This window comes from Hemitrygon akajei, chromosome 9 (assembly GCF_048418815.1).
Source record: "Hemitrygon akajei chromosome 9, sHemAka1.3, whole genome shotgun sequence".
Lineage (NCBI taxonomy): Eukaryota > Metazoa > Chordata > Chondrichthyes > Myliobatiformes > Dasyatidae > Hemitrygon > Hemitrygon akajei.
This window is the reverse complement of record NC_133132.1, coordinates 172,849,767-172,862,761: the sequence shown is the minus strand read 5'-3', so window position 1 is coordinate 172,862,761 and position 12,995 is coordinate 172,849,767. Positions and strand designations below refer to the sequence as shown.

The 12,995-nt window shown below is 48.3% G+C and overlaps 1 protein-coding gene across 1 annotated transcript; it reads right to left on the bottom strand.

Annotated features, from left to right (window-relative positions):
- Window positions 1-10,937: 10,937 nt before the first annotated feature.
- LOC140732851 (4-galactosyl-N-acetylglucosaminide 3-alpha-L-fucosyltransferase 9-like) lies at window positions 10,938-11,999 on the bottom strand. The gene has a single exon (XM_073055481.1). It carries the CDS (start codon window positions 11,997-11,999, stop codon window positions 10,938-10,940), a length of 1,062 nt encoding a protein of 353 aa, XP_072911582.1.
- Between the last annotated feature and the right edge of the window lie 996 nt (window positions 12,000-12,995).

Sequence of the window (12,995 nt, the reverse complement as noted above, 5' to 3'; positions counted from 1 at the left end):
AAAAATTTTTTTAGCCAGAGGGTGGTGAATCTGTGGAATTTGTTGCCACGGGCGGCAGTGGAGGCTGGGTCATTGGGTGTATTTAAGGCAGAGATTGCTAGGTATCTAAGTAGTCAGGGCATCAAAGGTTATGGTGAGAAGGCGGGGGAATGGGACTAAAGGGGAGATTGGATCAGCTCATGATGAAATGGCGGAGCAGACTCGATGGGCTGAATGGCCGACTTCTGCTCCTTTGTCTTATGGTCTTATGATATTTGGGAAATTAAAATCCCCCATCACGACAACTCTTAGTATTACATCTTTCCAGGATCTGTTGCCCTATCTGCTCCTCGATATCCCTGTTACTATTGGGTGGTCTTGTGGCGACCCACTTCCTAGCGCACTTGAACCGGCTCACAAATAGCCAGCGCGCCGGCACAAAGGCCAGGTCTGCTTCACCAACAAAGGGAAAGCCTGCGGGGGTTTGTGAGTACGTGCCCCTTACAGCATCCGTGCCCAGGGAGGGCGGGATGAGGGAGGCTTTAAAGCAAGGCTGTGAAGTTCGAATAAAATCTTCTTTAATTGCAGTTTACCGACTCCGTGTCGTTATTTTAGCGCTGCGTGTAGCACACCGCTACAATTGGTGACCCCAACGGTCCAAACGATTTTTGGACCGGAGATGACCGACGCCGCATCTGTTCATGCGGTTTTGTTAAAACTGCCAAGCTTCTGGATACTGCGACCTCACCTCTGGTTCCAGCAAGCAGAAGCCCAATTCCACGTTCGGCAGATAGCCTCAGAGGACACACATTACTACTACGTGGTGAGCTCCCTTGACCAGGATGCAACGGCCCAGGTTGAGGAGTTCGTACAGTCTCCCCCAGCGGACGGCAAGTACACGGAATTCAAAGCCCTGCTCCTAAGGACTTTCGGACTCTCACGGCGCGAGCGGGCTGCCCGCTTACTGCACCTGGATGGCTTGGGAGACAGGCCTCCATCAGCTTTAATGAATGAGATGTTGTCTCTGGCCGGCGGACACAAGCCCTGCCTCATGTTTGAGCAGGCATTCCTGGAGCAGCTGCCTGAGGACATACGCCTGCTGCTGTCCGACGCGGATTTCAGCGACCCCCGGAAGGTGGCGGCCCGGGCGGACTTGCTGTGGAACACCAAGAAGGAGAGTGGGGCGTCCATCGCACAGATCACCAGGCCACGCTCCCAGCAGCAAACCAGTCCAGGCCCGGCCACAGAGCCCGCTAACCCCAGAGGCATGGGTGAGGAGCCCAATGAACAATGGTGTTTCTACCACCAGCGGTGGGGCGCAGAAGCCCACCGTTGTCGCCTGCCCTGCCAGTTCCCGGGAAACACCAGGGCCAGCCACCGCTGATGGCTACGACGGCTGGCCATCGGGATAGCCTCCTGTATGTGTGGGACAAGAGGTCGGGACGCCGTTTTTTGGTCGACACCGGTGCCGAGATCAGCGTCTTACCTCCGACGAGTTACGACACCCGCAACAGGGCACCGGGTCCCCCCCTGAGGGCCATGAACGGCAGCACGGTAAGGACCTACGGCACCCGTACGGTGCAGCTACAGTTCAGCTCCAGCCAGTTCACGTGGGACTTCACACTGGCCGCCGTAGCCCAACCGCTTCTGGGCGCGAATTTTTTGCGGGCTCACAGCCTGCTGGTCGACCTGCTGAGGCAGAGGCTAGTCCACGCTGAGACCTTTCAGATGTTCTCCCTGGGAGAAGCCCAGTTGCCGGCCCCACACCTCGACTCCATCACGCTGTCCGACAACGACTTCACCAGAGTCCTGGCGGATTTCCCATCGGTTCTGGCACCGCAGTTCACGGCAGCCATGCCCCGACACGGCGTACAGCACCACATCCTGACCCAGGGACCACCCCTCCACGCCCGTGCTCGGCGGCTTCCCCCGGACAAGCTCCAACTGGCGAAGGAGGAGTTCAAGAGGATGGAGGAATTGGGGATCATCCAGCAGTCCGACAGCCCATGGGCCTCCCCCTGCACATGGTGCCCAAAGCGACAGGGGGCTGGAGACCGTGCGGCGACTACCGCAGGCTGAACGAGGCTACCACACCGGACCGCTACCCTGTGCCGCACATTCAGGACTTTGCAGAAAACCTGCACGGCGCACGGATCTTCTCCAAGATAGACCTCATCCGCGGATACCATCAAATCCCGATGCATCCGGACGACGTCCCCAAAACGGCTCTCATCACCCCGTTCGGCCTTTTCGAGTTCCTCTGCATGCCATTCGGCCTGAAGAATGTCGCACAGACGTTCCAGCGGTTAATGGACACGGTGGGACGCGACCTGGACTTTGCATTCATCTATTTGGACGACATCCTCATAGCCAACAGCAGTCGTCAGGAGCATCTGTCCCACCTCCGACAACTCTATGCCCGACTGAGTGAATACGGTCTAACAATCAACCCGGCCAAATGCCGGTTCGGGCTCGACACCATTGACTTCCTGGGCCACAGGATTACTAAAGACGGGGCAACCCCTCTGCCCGCTAAGGTAGATGCGGTCCGCCATTTCCCCCGACCCACCACGATCAAAGGCCTTCAGGAATTCGTAGGTATGGTCAATTTCTACCACCGCTTCCTCCCTTCAGCTGCCCGAATCATGAGCCCCCAGTTCATCCTGCTGTCCGGTCTGGGCAAGGGCATTACCTGGGATGAGGTGTCCGCCGCCGCTTTCATTCAAACGAAGGAAGCCTTGGCAAACGCCGCGATGCTAGAGCACCCCAGAATGGACGTCCCTACCGCCCTCACAGTGGACGCATCTAACACGGCAGTCAGTGGGGTACTGGAGCAGCTCATTGCGGGTCGCTGGCAACCTCTGGCGTTTTTCAGCAAACACCTGCAGCCACCCGAGCTCAAATACAGTGCTTTCAACCGGGAACTGTTGGCGCTATACCCGGCAATCCGGCATTTCAGGTACTTCTTAGAAGGTAGGCCCTTCACCGCGTTCACGGACCACAAGCCGCTTACCTATACATTCACAAAGGTGTCCGATCCCTGGTCGTCCCGCCAGCAGCGCCATCTGTCCTACATCTCTGAATACACGACGGACGTCAGGCACGTCTCAGGTAAGGACAATGTCGTGGCGGATGTGCTCTCTCGCCCTAACATTCACGCCCTTTCCCAAGAGGTAGACTTTGAGGCGCTGGCAGAGGCACAGCAGGCAGATGAGGAGATCCCGAGTTACAGAACCGCAGTCTCCGGTTTGTAGCTCCAGGACCTCCCCGTAGGCCCAGGTGAGAGGACCCTACTCTGTGACGTCGCCACCGGCCAGCCCCCTCCCGTCGTCCCGGCACCTTGGCGGCGACGTGTGTTCGACTCCATTCATAACTTGGCCCACCCCTCCATCCGGACAACCGTCCGGATGGTCTCCAGCAGGTTCGTTTGGCATGGACTCCGCAAGCAGGTCAGTGAATGGGCCAGAACGTGCATGCACTGCCAGACGGCCAAGGTGCAGCGGCACACCAAAGCTCTGCCGCAGCAGTTCCACCCCACCCACCGGCGTTTCGACCACATTCATGTGGATATCGTGGGCCCCCTGCCCGTGTCGCGAGGAGTGTGGCACCTCCTGACTATCGTGGACCGGTTCACAAGATGGCCAGAGGCGATCCCGCTCACGGACACCACCTCCGAATCTTGCGCCCGAGCACTGATTGCAAACTGGATATCTCGCTTTGGTGTACCGGTCCACATTACCTCTGACAGAGGCGCCCAGTTCACCACCAGCCTGTGGTCAGCTATGGCCAGCCTTTTGGGGACACAGCTGCACCACACCACTGCCTACCACCCACAGTCGAACGGACTAGTGGAGTGTTTCCACCGTCACCTGAAGTCGGCTCTCATGGCGCGCCTGCGAGGAGCTAACTGGGCGGACGAGCTTCCCTGGGTCCTACTCGGCGTCCGCACGGCGCCCAAAGATGATCTGCACGCTTCGTCGGCCGAGTTGGTGTACGGTGCACCCCTGGTCGTTCCCGGGGAGTTCATACCAGCCCCAAGGGGGCGAGAGGAAGAACCCGCAGCAGTCCTGGGCAGACTACGTGAGAGGCTCGGTGCCCTGGCCCCCATACCCACTTCGCAGCATGGGCAGCACCCGACCTGCTTACCCAAAGACCTGCAGAACTGTAAGTTTGTGTTTGTATGACGGGGCGGGCATCGGCCACCGCTGCAACGGCCCTACGAGGGGCCGTTCACGGTGATCAGAAACGACGGGTCCACGTTCGTGCTGGACATTGGGGGGAGAGAGGAGGTTTTCACGGTGGACCGACTCAAACCAGCCCATGTGGACTTGGCGCAACCGGTCGAGTTTCCGGCACCGCGGCGCAGAGGCCGACCTCCCAAACAGGGTCCGGCCCAGACTGTGGACATTGGGGGGTGTATTGCCGGTTCTGGGGGGGCGTTATGTGGCGACCCACTTCCTAGCGCACTCGAACCGGCTCACAAATAGCCAGCGCGCCGGCACAAAGGCCAGGTCTGCTTCACCAACAAAGGGAAAGCCTGCGGGGGTTTGTGAGTACATGCCCCTTACAGCATCCGCGCCCGGGGAGGGCGGGATGAGGGAGGCTTTAAAGCAAGGCTGCGAAGTTCGAATAAAATCTTCTTTAATTGCAGTTTACCGACTCCGTGTCGTTATTTTAGCGCTGCGTGTAGCACACCGCTACAGTCTATTAAAAAAAATCAGTAAAGTTATTGACCTCTTCCTGTTCCTAACCTCCACTCACAGAGACTCCTTAGACAATCCCTCCATGGCGTCCACCTTTTCTGCAGCCGAGGCACTATCTCTGATCAACAGTGCCACATCCCCACCTCTTTTGCCTCTTTCCCAGTCCTTTCTGAAACATCTAAAACCCGGCACTTGAAGTAGCCATTCCTGTCCCTGAGCCATCCAAGCCTCTGTAATGGCCACAACATCATAGCTGCAAGTACTGATCCACGCTCTAAGCTCATCTGCTTTGTTCACAACACTCCTTGCATTAAAATAGACACATCTCAAGCCTTCGGTCTGTGTGCATCCCTTCTCTATCACCTGCCTATCCTCCCTTTCGCACTGTCTACATGCTTTCTCTATTTGTGAGCCAACCTCCTCTTCCCCAGTTTCTTCAGTTCGGTCCCACCCCTAACAATTCTAATTTAAACTCTCCCCAGTAGCCCTAGCAAACCTCCCCGCCAGGATATTGGTCCCCCTGGGATTCAAGTGCAACCCGTGGTCTTTGTACAGGTCACACCTGCCCCAAAAGAGGTCCCAATGATCCAGAAATCTGAATCCCTGCCCCCTGCTCCAATCCCTCAGCCACGCATTTATCCTCCACCTCATCCTATTTCTATTCTCACTGTCACGTGGCACAGACAGTAATCCCGAGATCACTACCTTTGTGGTCCTGTTTCTCAACTTCCTTCCTAACTCCCTGTAGTCTTTTTACAGGACCTCTTCCCTTTTCCTACCTATGTCATTGGTAGCAATATGTACCACGACCTCTGGCTGTTCTCCCTCCCACTGCAGGATATCTTGGACGCAATCTGAAACATCCCAGACTCTGGCACCTGGGAGGCAAACTACCATCCGAGTTTCTTTCCTGCGTCCACAGGATCGCCTGGCTGAACCCCCGACCATAGAGTCCCCTATCACTACTACCTTCATCTTCCTTTCCCTATCCTTCTGAGCCACAGGGCCAGACTCTGTGCCAGAGGCATGACCACTGTCGCTTCCCCCAGGTAGGCTGTCCCTCCCAACAGTACTCAAACAGTAGTACTTATTGTCAAGGGGTACAGCCACAGGTGTACTCTCTCGTACCTGACTCTTCCCCTTCCCCCTCCTGACTGTGACTCACTTGTCCGTCTCCCATGGCCCCGGAGTGACTACCTGCCTATGACTCCTTTCTATCACTTCCTTGCTCTCCCTGACCAGACGAAGGTCATCAAGTTGCATCTCCATTTCCCTAACTCGATCTCTCAGGAGCTGCAGCTCGACACACCGGGTGCAAATATGGCCGTCCAGGAGGCTGGGAGATTCCAAGACCTCCTACATCTGACACCAAGCACAGAAAACTTGCCTCACACACATGCTTCCTCCTTTCCGCAAATAACACAGGTAAAACTACCTCGCCTCGTCCCGTTACCACCTAAGCCTGTTGAACCAAAGCCCTATCACTCTGCTGCCTCTCTCTCCATTGCCCACCGGATATGGTGATCTTCTTTTCAAACCTTTTGCACTCTCCTGGCTGACGTCACGCGCCTGTGCAGTCTTGCCTCCCTTTTACCCTGAGTAGTAAAACTGCCTTCGCTCCTGAAATCAGCTGTTCACTCGCAGTCTTCTTGCTCCGAATCAACTTAAGTATTTGCAATATATAAGAGGCATTTGGATAAGTACATGGAGGGGAGGGGCTTAGAGGGTTATGGGCTGGAAGCAGGCAACTGGGTCTATCAGGAAGGTCTGTAGGGTTGGCATGGACCAGTTGGGCCATAAAGCCTATTTCCATAAAACATAGAACAGCACAGTACAGGCCCATCGTCCCACAATGACGTACCAAGCCCTTAACCTACTCCAACATTAACCTAACCCTTCTCTCCCACATAGTTCTCCATTCTCTCTCACCCAGGTAGTCCCAATTCCCTGTCTATAGTCCGTATCGTTCTAAGCTTTTTCGCTCAGTGCATCTTAAATGATACTATTATACCCGTTTCAATGACTTCTTCTTTCCAAGTCATGTGCCTCCAGCCAGCCATTTATTCCAATGCTTTGTCTTCACTGTGACGGCCAGTTTTCAATCTATGCAAATGTAGCGCCTGCAATATCTTGTGCTCTTCACGTGTCTGAACGTGTACCAATTTCTTATGTCAAATGTCCTTTGGAAATTTTAATACACCACACCTATAGGCTCCTCTCTGTCAACTTTCCTGTCACATCCTCAAATATGATAAGACTTTGTTGACCACATTTGATTACATAGTTCAAGGGTTCCATTTAGTATCAGAGAATATATACAGTAGATGGTGTTTAATCCAGATAAGTGTGAGGTGTTGTATTTTTGGAAGTCAAAATGGTATGTAACTCCCTGGTTAAGATATTTACTGCTATGCTGTAGGTACTTCAATCTGACAGATCTGTAAGAGCAGTCTGTTCTGCTTTTAACATGTTTGGGTTAAAGCTAAAGGTAAGGAGCTATGTTGTTCAACTTAGGAAATGTTGTGTTAGCCAGTCAGGATGGTGGAATTGGGAGAAGGTTCTAGAGAATCCTGGGCGGCGAGGTTTTGGTGACGGACACTGGTGTGAGCTACTTGGCAGGAGCTGGGAGCAGACTGGAGGGAAAATGGCGGAGATGATGTCCCTGTTGCACAAGGTGCTTTGTGCAGATGAATGTCTTCAAGGAGAAAGGACCAATACTCCCAGGGGGAGCCTGTTTGTTCCAAGTGGATTTTCGGAACATTCGGAAGTCGTGGGCTTTCACACAGATCGTGGACCCAGCATGTGAGTTAAAGACAACATCAAGATGAGCTCCAACCTATGTGCACATTTGGACTGGGTTAATTGTAATGGGCACTTCTTACTTTTTTCCTTTTCTTTTTCCTACTAGCTGTTCAATAAAGTTGACATTTATAAATATACTTTCTTTATAATTGTATGCAGTGTACGAGGTGTTATTTTTTGCCAAGGGCTATTTGCATGCGGGCAGTTATTTACACAGTATTCACAGAGATCGGGGTTTGGATGGTCGAGACATCCCAACTTCCCAGTTTTGGTGGGACCCAAGTCATATTGACCCTAGACATATGGAGTTTGGGAAAGGTGGCTTTCACACCACTGAATCAAGTGGCTGTTAGCGAGGGGCTAACGAGCTGCATCTCCAGAGAGGCCTGGTGAAAGGTCCTTCAGGAGGCATGCCAGTGCCCCAAGTTCAATTGCTGCTGCTCCCTGTAAGGAGTTTGTATGTTCTTGCCATGACCTTGTGATTTCTTCTGAGTGCTCGGGTTTCCTCCCATATTCCAAAGATGTACAGGTTAGTAGGTTTATTAGTCACATGGATGTACTGGGGCAGGGCAGGCTCATCGGCCTGGAAGGGCCTGTTCTTGTGCTGCATCTTGAAATGAGGGGTTCCTAACTTTTTTATGCCATGGACCCCAATCGTTAACCGAGGGGTCTGTGGATGCTAGACTGGGAACCCCTTCTCTAAAAATAAACAAGTAGACAGTGTGGTAAAGAATGCATGGTTGAATGCTGTGTCTATAGGTCAGGAAGCCATGTTATAGTTTGAAATACTGTGCCCAGTTCTGGTTGGCATATTACAGGAAGGATGCGGAAGCTTTGGGGAGAGAGAAGAAGAGGCTAATCAGGATTTTGCCTGAATTAGAGAGTATAAGTCATAAGGAAAATGAGTTTCCTCTGGAGAATCCAAAGCTGAGAGGCAACCTGAAAGAAATATATAACATTATGAAAAGCCTTGAGCAAGCCTTTCTCCCAGGGTGGAAATGTTAAATACTAGGGTGGACACTATTATAGTGAGAGCAGGACAGTTTAAAGAAGATTTATCAATTTCTCTATCTATCTATCTATCTATCTACCTACCTACCTACCTACCTATCAAGTGAGATATACCAGCTAGTTGAGTGGTGCCGCAACAACAACCTAGCATTCAATGTCAGTGAGACCAAAGAGCTCATTGTGGGCCTCAGAAAGGGTAAGACGAAGGAACACACACCAATCCTCAAAAAGGGATTGAGCAGTTTCAAGTTCCTGGGTGGCAAGATCTCTGAGGATCTAACCTGCTCCCAACATATCTCTGCAGCTATAGAGAAGGCAAGACAGCGGCTATATTTCATTAGGAGTTTGAAGACATTTGGTTTGTCACCTAAACATTTGAAAATTTCCATTAATGTACCATGGAGAGCATTCTGACAGGCTGCATCATTGTCTCGTGCAGGGAGCTACTGCAAAGGACCGAAAGAAGTACAGAAAGTTGTAAAATTAGTCAGCTCCATCTTAGGTACTAGCCTCTGTAATATCCAAGACATCTTCAAGGAGCACTGCGCAGAAAGGTGGCATCCTTTATCAAGGACCCCCATCACCTTGGACGTGCCCTCTTCTCATTGTTGCCATCAGGAAGGAGGGACAGAAGCTTGAAGACACGCTCACAGAGATTCAGGAACAGCTTCTTCCCCTCTGCCATATGATTCCTAAAAGGACATTGAACCCATGAACACTACCTCACTTTTTTAAAATATATATTACTTCTGTTTTTGTGCTATTTTTAATCTAACTATTTAATATACATATATATACTTACTGTGATTGATATACTTATTTTTTCCTCTATTATCATGTACTGCACTGTACTACTGCTGCTAACAGATTTCATGACACCTGCCTGTGATAATAAACGTGATTCTGATTCTGCTATTGTCTGTCTGTCTATCCATCGATGTACCTATCTATCTACCTATTGTTGGCCAAAAAGACCTACAGTCTACAATCGGTGAATTTGAATGAATCAAAGACGCTGGAAACAGCTGACCAGTTGGCTTAGTTCTTGCCATGAGGGAGCAGATGGAGGCTGCCATTTTATGAAGAGACTTCCCCATTTTGTGAGTCAGTTACTTGGCTTGATCAGAGTTTTAAAGTCAACAAAATGATGGCTCAGGTAATCTGCTGAACATGGGACCATTTCCAGATAAGAAGTTATGTGTGAGGTGCTGGATATAACATGCAGGTTTTTAACTGTTGGGGTTTGAGTCTGTTCTGTGTGATTCAAATGGTTACTGATTGAGAAGAAACAGCCATAAATTACCAATTGCCACTTGCTGGGAAGAAGGCAATAAATGGATGCTGACCAGGAGCAGAGCCAATACAAAGGTACTAAAGGTCAGACACATGACCAATAATAGCCAATGACACTGGAATTTAACATTTGAGTCAGTAAGGAATGAATATAAAAACAGATGCTTTCAGTGGTAACTCTGTAGGACACCAATTATCGTGGATATCATGGACACATGGAGATTCAAAATGGGAATACGAGGAACATGTGGCCAGCAACAGAAATTCCTTTTTAATTAGTATTATATTTTCCATTATTTGACTGTTCATGGAAAGTCAGGAAAACTTAGTTGGTGTGCACACAGGTATTTGGTTGTGTAAGTACACATGTTCTTCCATTGAGACAATAAAGGTACTTATTAGTAATTACAGATTCTCTCTGTGCCTCCCTGACCCTGATCATTATTACAATGGGTGATTCTTGTAACATATCTATTTGTCTATCTGTCTATCTATCTTCTATCTATCTATCTATCTATCTATCTATCTATCTATCTATCTATCTATCTATCTATCTATCTATCTACCTATTTGTCTGTCTATCTATCTAGATATTTAAATATTGATTTATTTAGATTTGTGTAACTTACAAGCCCATGCCACCCAATTATATCCATGTGACCAATCAGCCTACTAACAGTACATCATTGGGATGTGGGACAAAACCGGAGCACTTGGAGGAAACCCATGCAATCACAGGTAGAGGTACATACCCCTTTAGAGACAGTGGTGGGAATTGAACCAGGCTGCTGATGCTGTACTGGCATTGTATGGTGCCGTGCCACCTAATACAAGGGAATTTTTTTTAAACATAGAAAGTGATAGTACATTAAAACATGCTGCTGGGGAAGTGGTAGAAGCAGGTACGATAGTTACATTCAAGAGCTATTTAGCCAGGCAGGGAATTAAAGAATACTGACAGTCTGCAGGCAGATAGGATACATTTGGACAATAATCATGATTTCCACAGGCACGATGTGTTGAACAACCTGATCCCTGTTCTGTATTCTTTACAATGCACATTTTTAATTTAAAAAAAAAGACTTCTATTAAGGAAAGAGCAATTAAGTTCCATAGATACAGATATTAACTGGAGACATACTTCAGAGTTCAATCCCAAAACCATTTCTCCAAACTGGACAGGGTTTTGTATTCTTTATGTTGCTGAATATGTTCACAGACAGAACATGCGTGTTCATCCCAGAAACGAGTCCTCCTCACTGTATAATATTTCCTCCATTTGAAGTAGTTCATGTATAAATCTTTGTTGCCATCCAGCATGTGAAGGTAGTCGGCCAGCTCTTTCGGTGACAGGAAGTCATCCACATGAATGAAGGAATTGGCTGGAATATAATTTTCATAGTTTTCCCTGGGTGGGCCCAGGACCACAGGGACGCTCCCTGCAAGAAGAGCATTGTAGAGTTTTTCAGTGATGTAATCTTCATGTATCGAGTTTTCAAAGGAAAGGTAGAACTTGCATTTGGATATCGTTGGGATAAAATCATTATCACTTAGGCGATACCAAAGAAATTGACCAGAAATGACAACTTCCACATATTTGCGGAGCGCATTGTAATACTTCACTCGGGCATGCTGCGAATCCCAGTTGCTAATGATCCAACACACCAAGACATTTTTACTCGGTAATTTAAAATCTAATGGAACTTTGCTCCTTCTCAAGGATCCATAGGGAACATAGATATCTGAATCCCGTCGATACGTCAAGGTCAAGTTGAAGAGTTGGTCGAGGCCGTGCTTTTTTCCTGTGTGAGACGGTGACTCCAGATTCATCCAAACCCATTTTTGAAAAGTTGGCCGAGGATGTAAGGGGAGGTTGGCCAAGTCCTTCCTGATGTCGGAGTGGTGAAAAAGGACAGCATGAGATTTATGGTACAGTCTCCGATCTGCAGTTAAATAGCAATTATTGATGTGAAAATCTAATTTACAAGTATTGAGTTCAAATGGCTGACCAAAAGGCCACAACCAAATAAGCACGATAGTTTCATTCTTCAAGAGGATAGAAAGGTTTTCCATGTTTAGAATTCTTGAGGGTCCATTTATCCAGCTATGAAATGGCCTCATGTACTGCAAAAGCAAGTATAAAAAACAGCCCACGATGATGACAGAATGGAAAAGTGAGTGCAACATTCCCTTCTTTGCTGCTGTTACCATATTGTCTCCTGTAGAATAAAAAAAGATAAAAATTGTTCACAAAATGCTGAGGAACTCAACTGGTTTGGCAGCATCTATGGAAAGGAATAAAGAGTTAACAGAAATTGTTCAGAATTACTACAGTATCTTCAAATAATAACAAGACCCTCAGGCTTCTGAACCGTCATGAGTAATTTCACTCACCAGAACTTCAATCCAAGGAGAAATCCGATGACCTTATTGCTACTCACATTTGTATAATCAAGAAAACCTCAGTTTCTTTTCTCCTTCCAATAAACAGTTCTAATTTACCCCTCAACCATCACACTCGTGAATCAGGGGGGATAACTTCACGCACCCCATCACTGAACTGTTCATTCACCTTATAAAATTGCTTTCAAGCCCTCCTTATCTCATATTATCAACATCTATTGCTTATTTATTATTATTATTATTATTATTATTATTATTATTATTATTATTATTTCTTTTAAAAACATTTTTGTATTTGAATAGTTGGTTGTCTTTTGCACATTGGTTGTTTGTGCGGTCGTGTGTGGTCTTTCATTGATTCTATTGTGTTTCTTGTATTTGCTGTGAATGGCCACAAGAAAATGAATCTCAGTGTTGTATTTGGTGACATGTATGTACTTTGATAATAAATTTACTTTGAACTTTGAATCCATGAATTAGTCAGCTACAACTCTTAATGAATTTTACATAGTCAACTGAACCAGTCTCATCCGTTTCTAAACAAAACATAATCTTATAAACTCTTTTTGGGCTTTTAGCTGGGTACAAGTATTGATGTACCAATGCTTCAATGACAAACTCCACTATCATCATCAGTGATGATGCTTGGGCAAGCCTAGTCCGGTGGTATTTATACCCCCATTGTCTGTCCTTCCTGATGAGTTAGTCCTCATCCAATCAAGTTTCTGGTGTCCCACCTTGTTTATAATAAAATTCTAGTTACTACTCAGAGTGAGACTTTCATCTTTGTTAAAATTCTTTTCC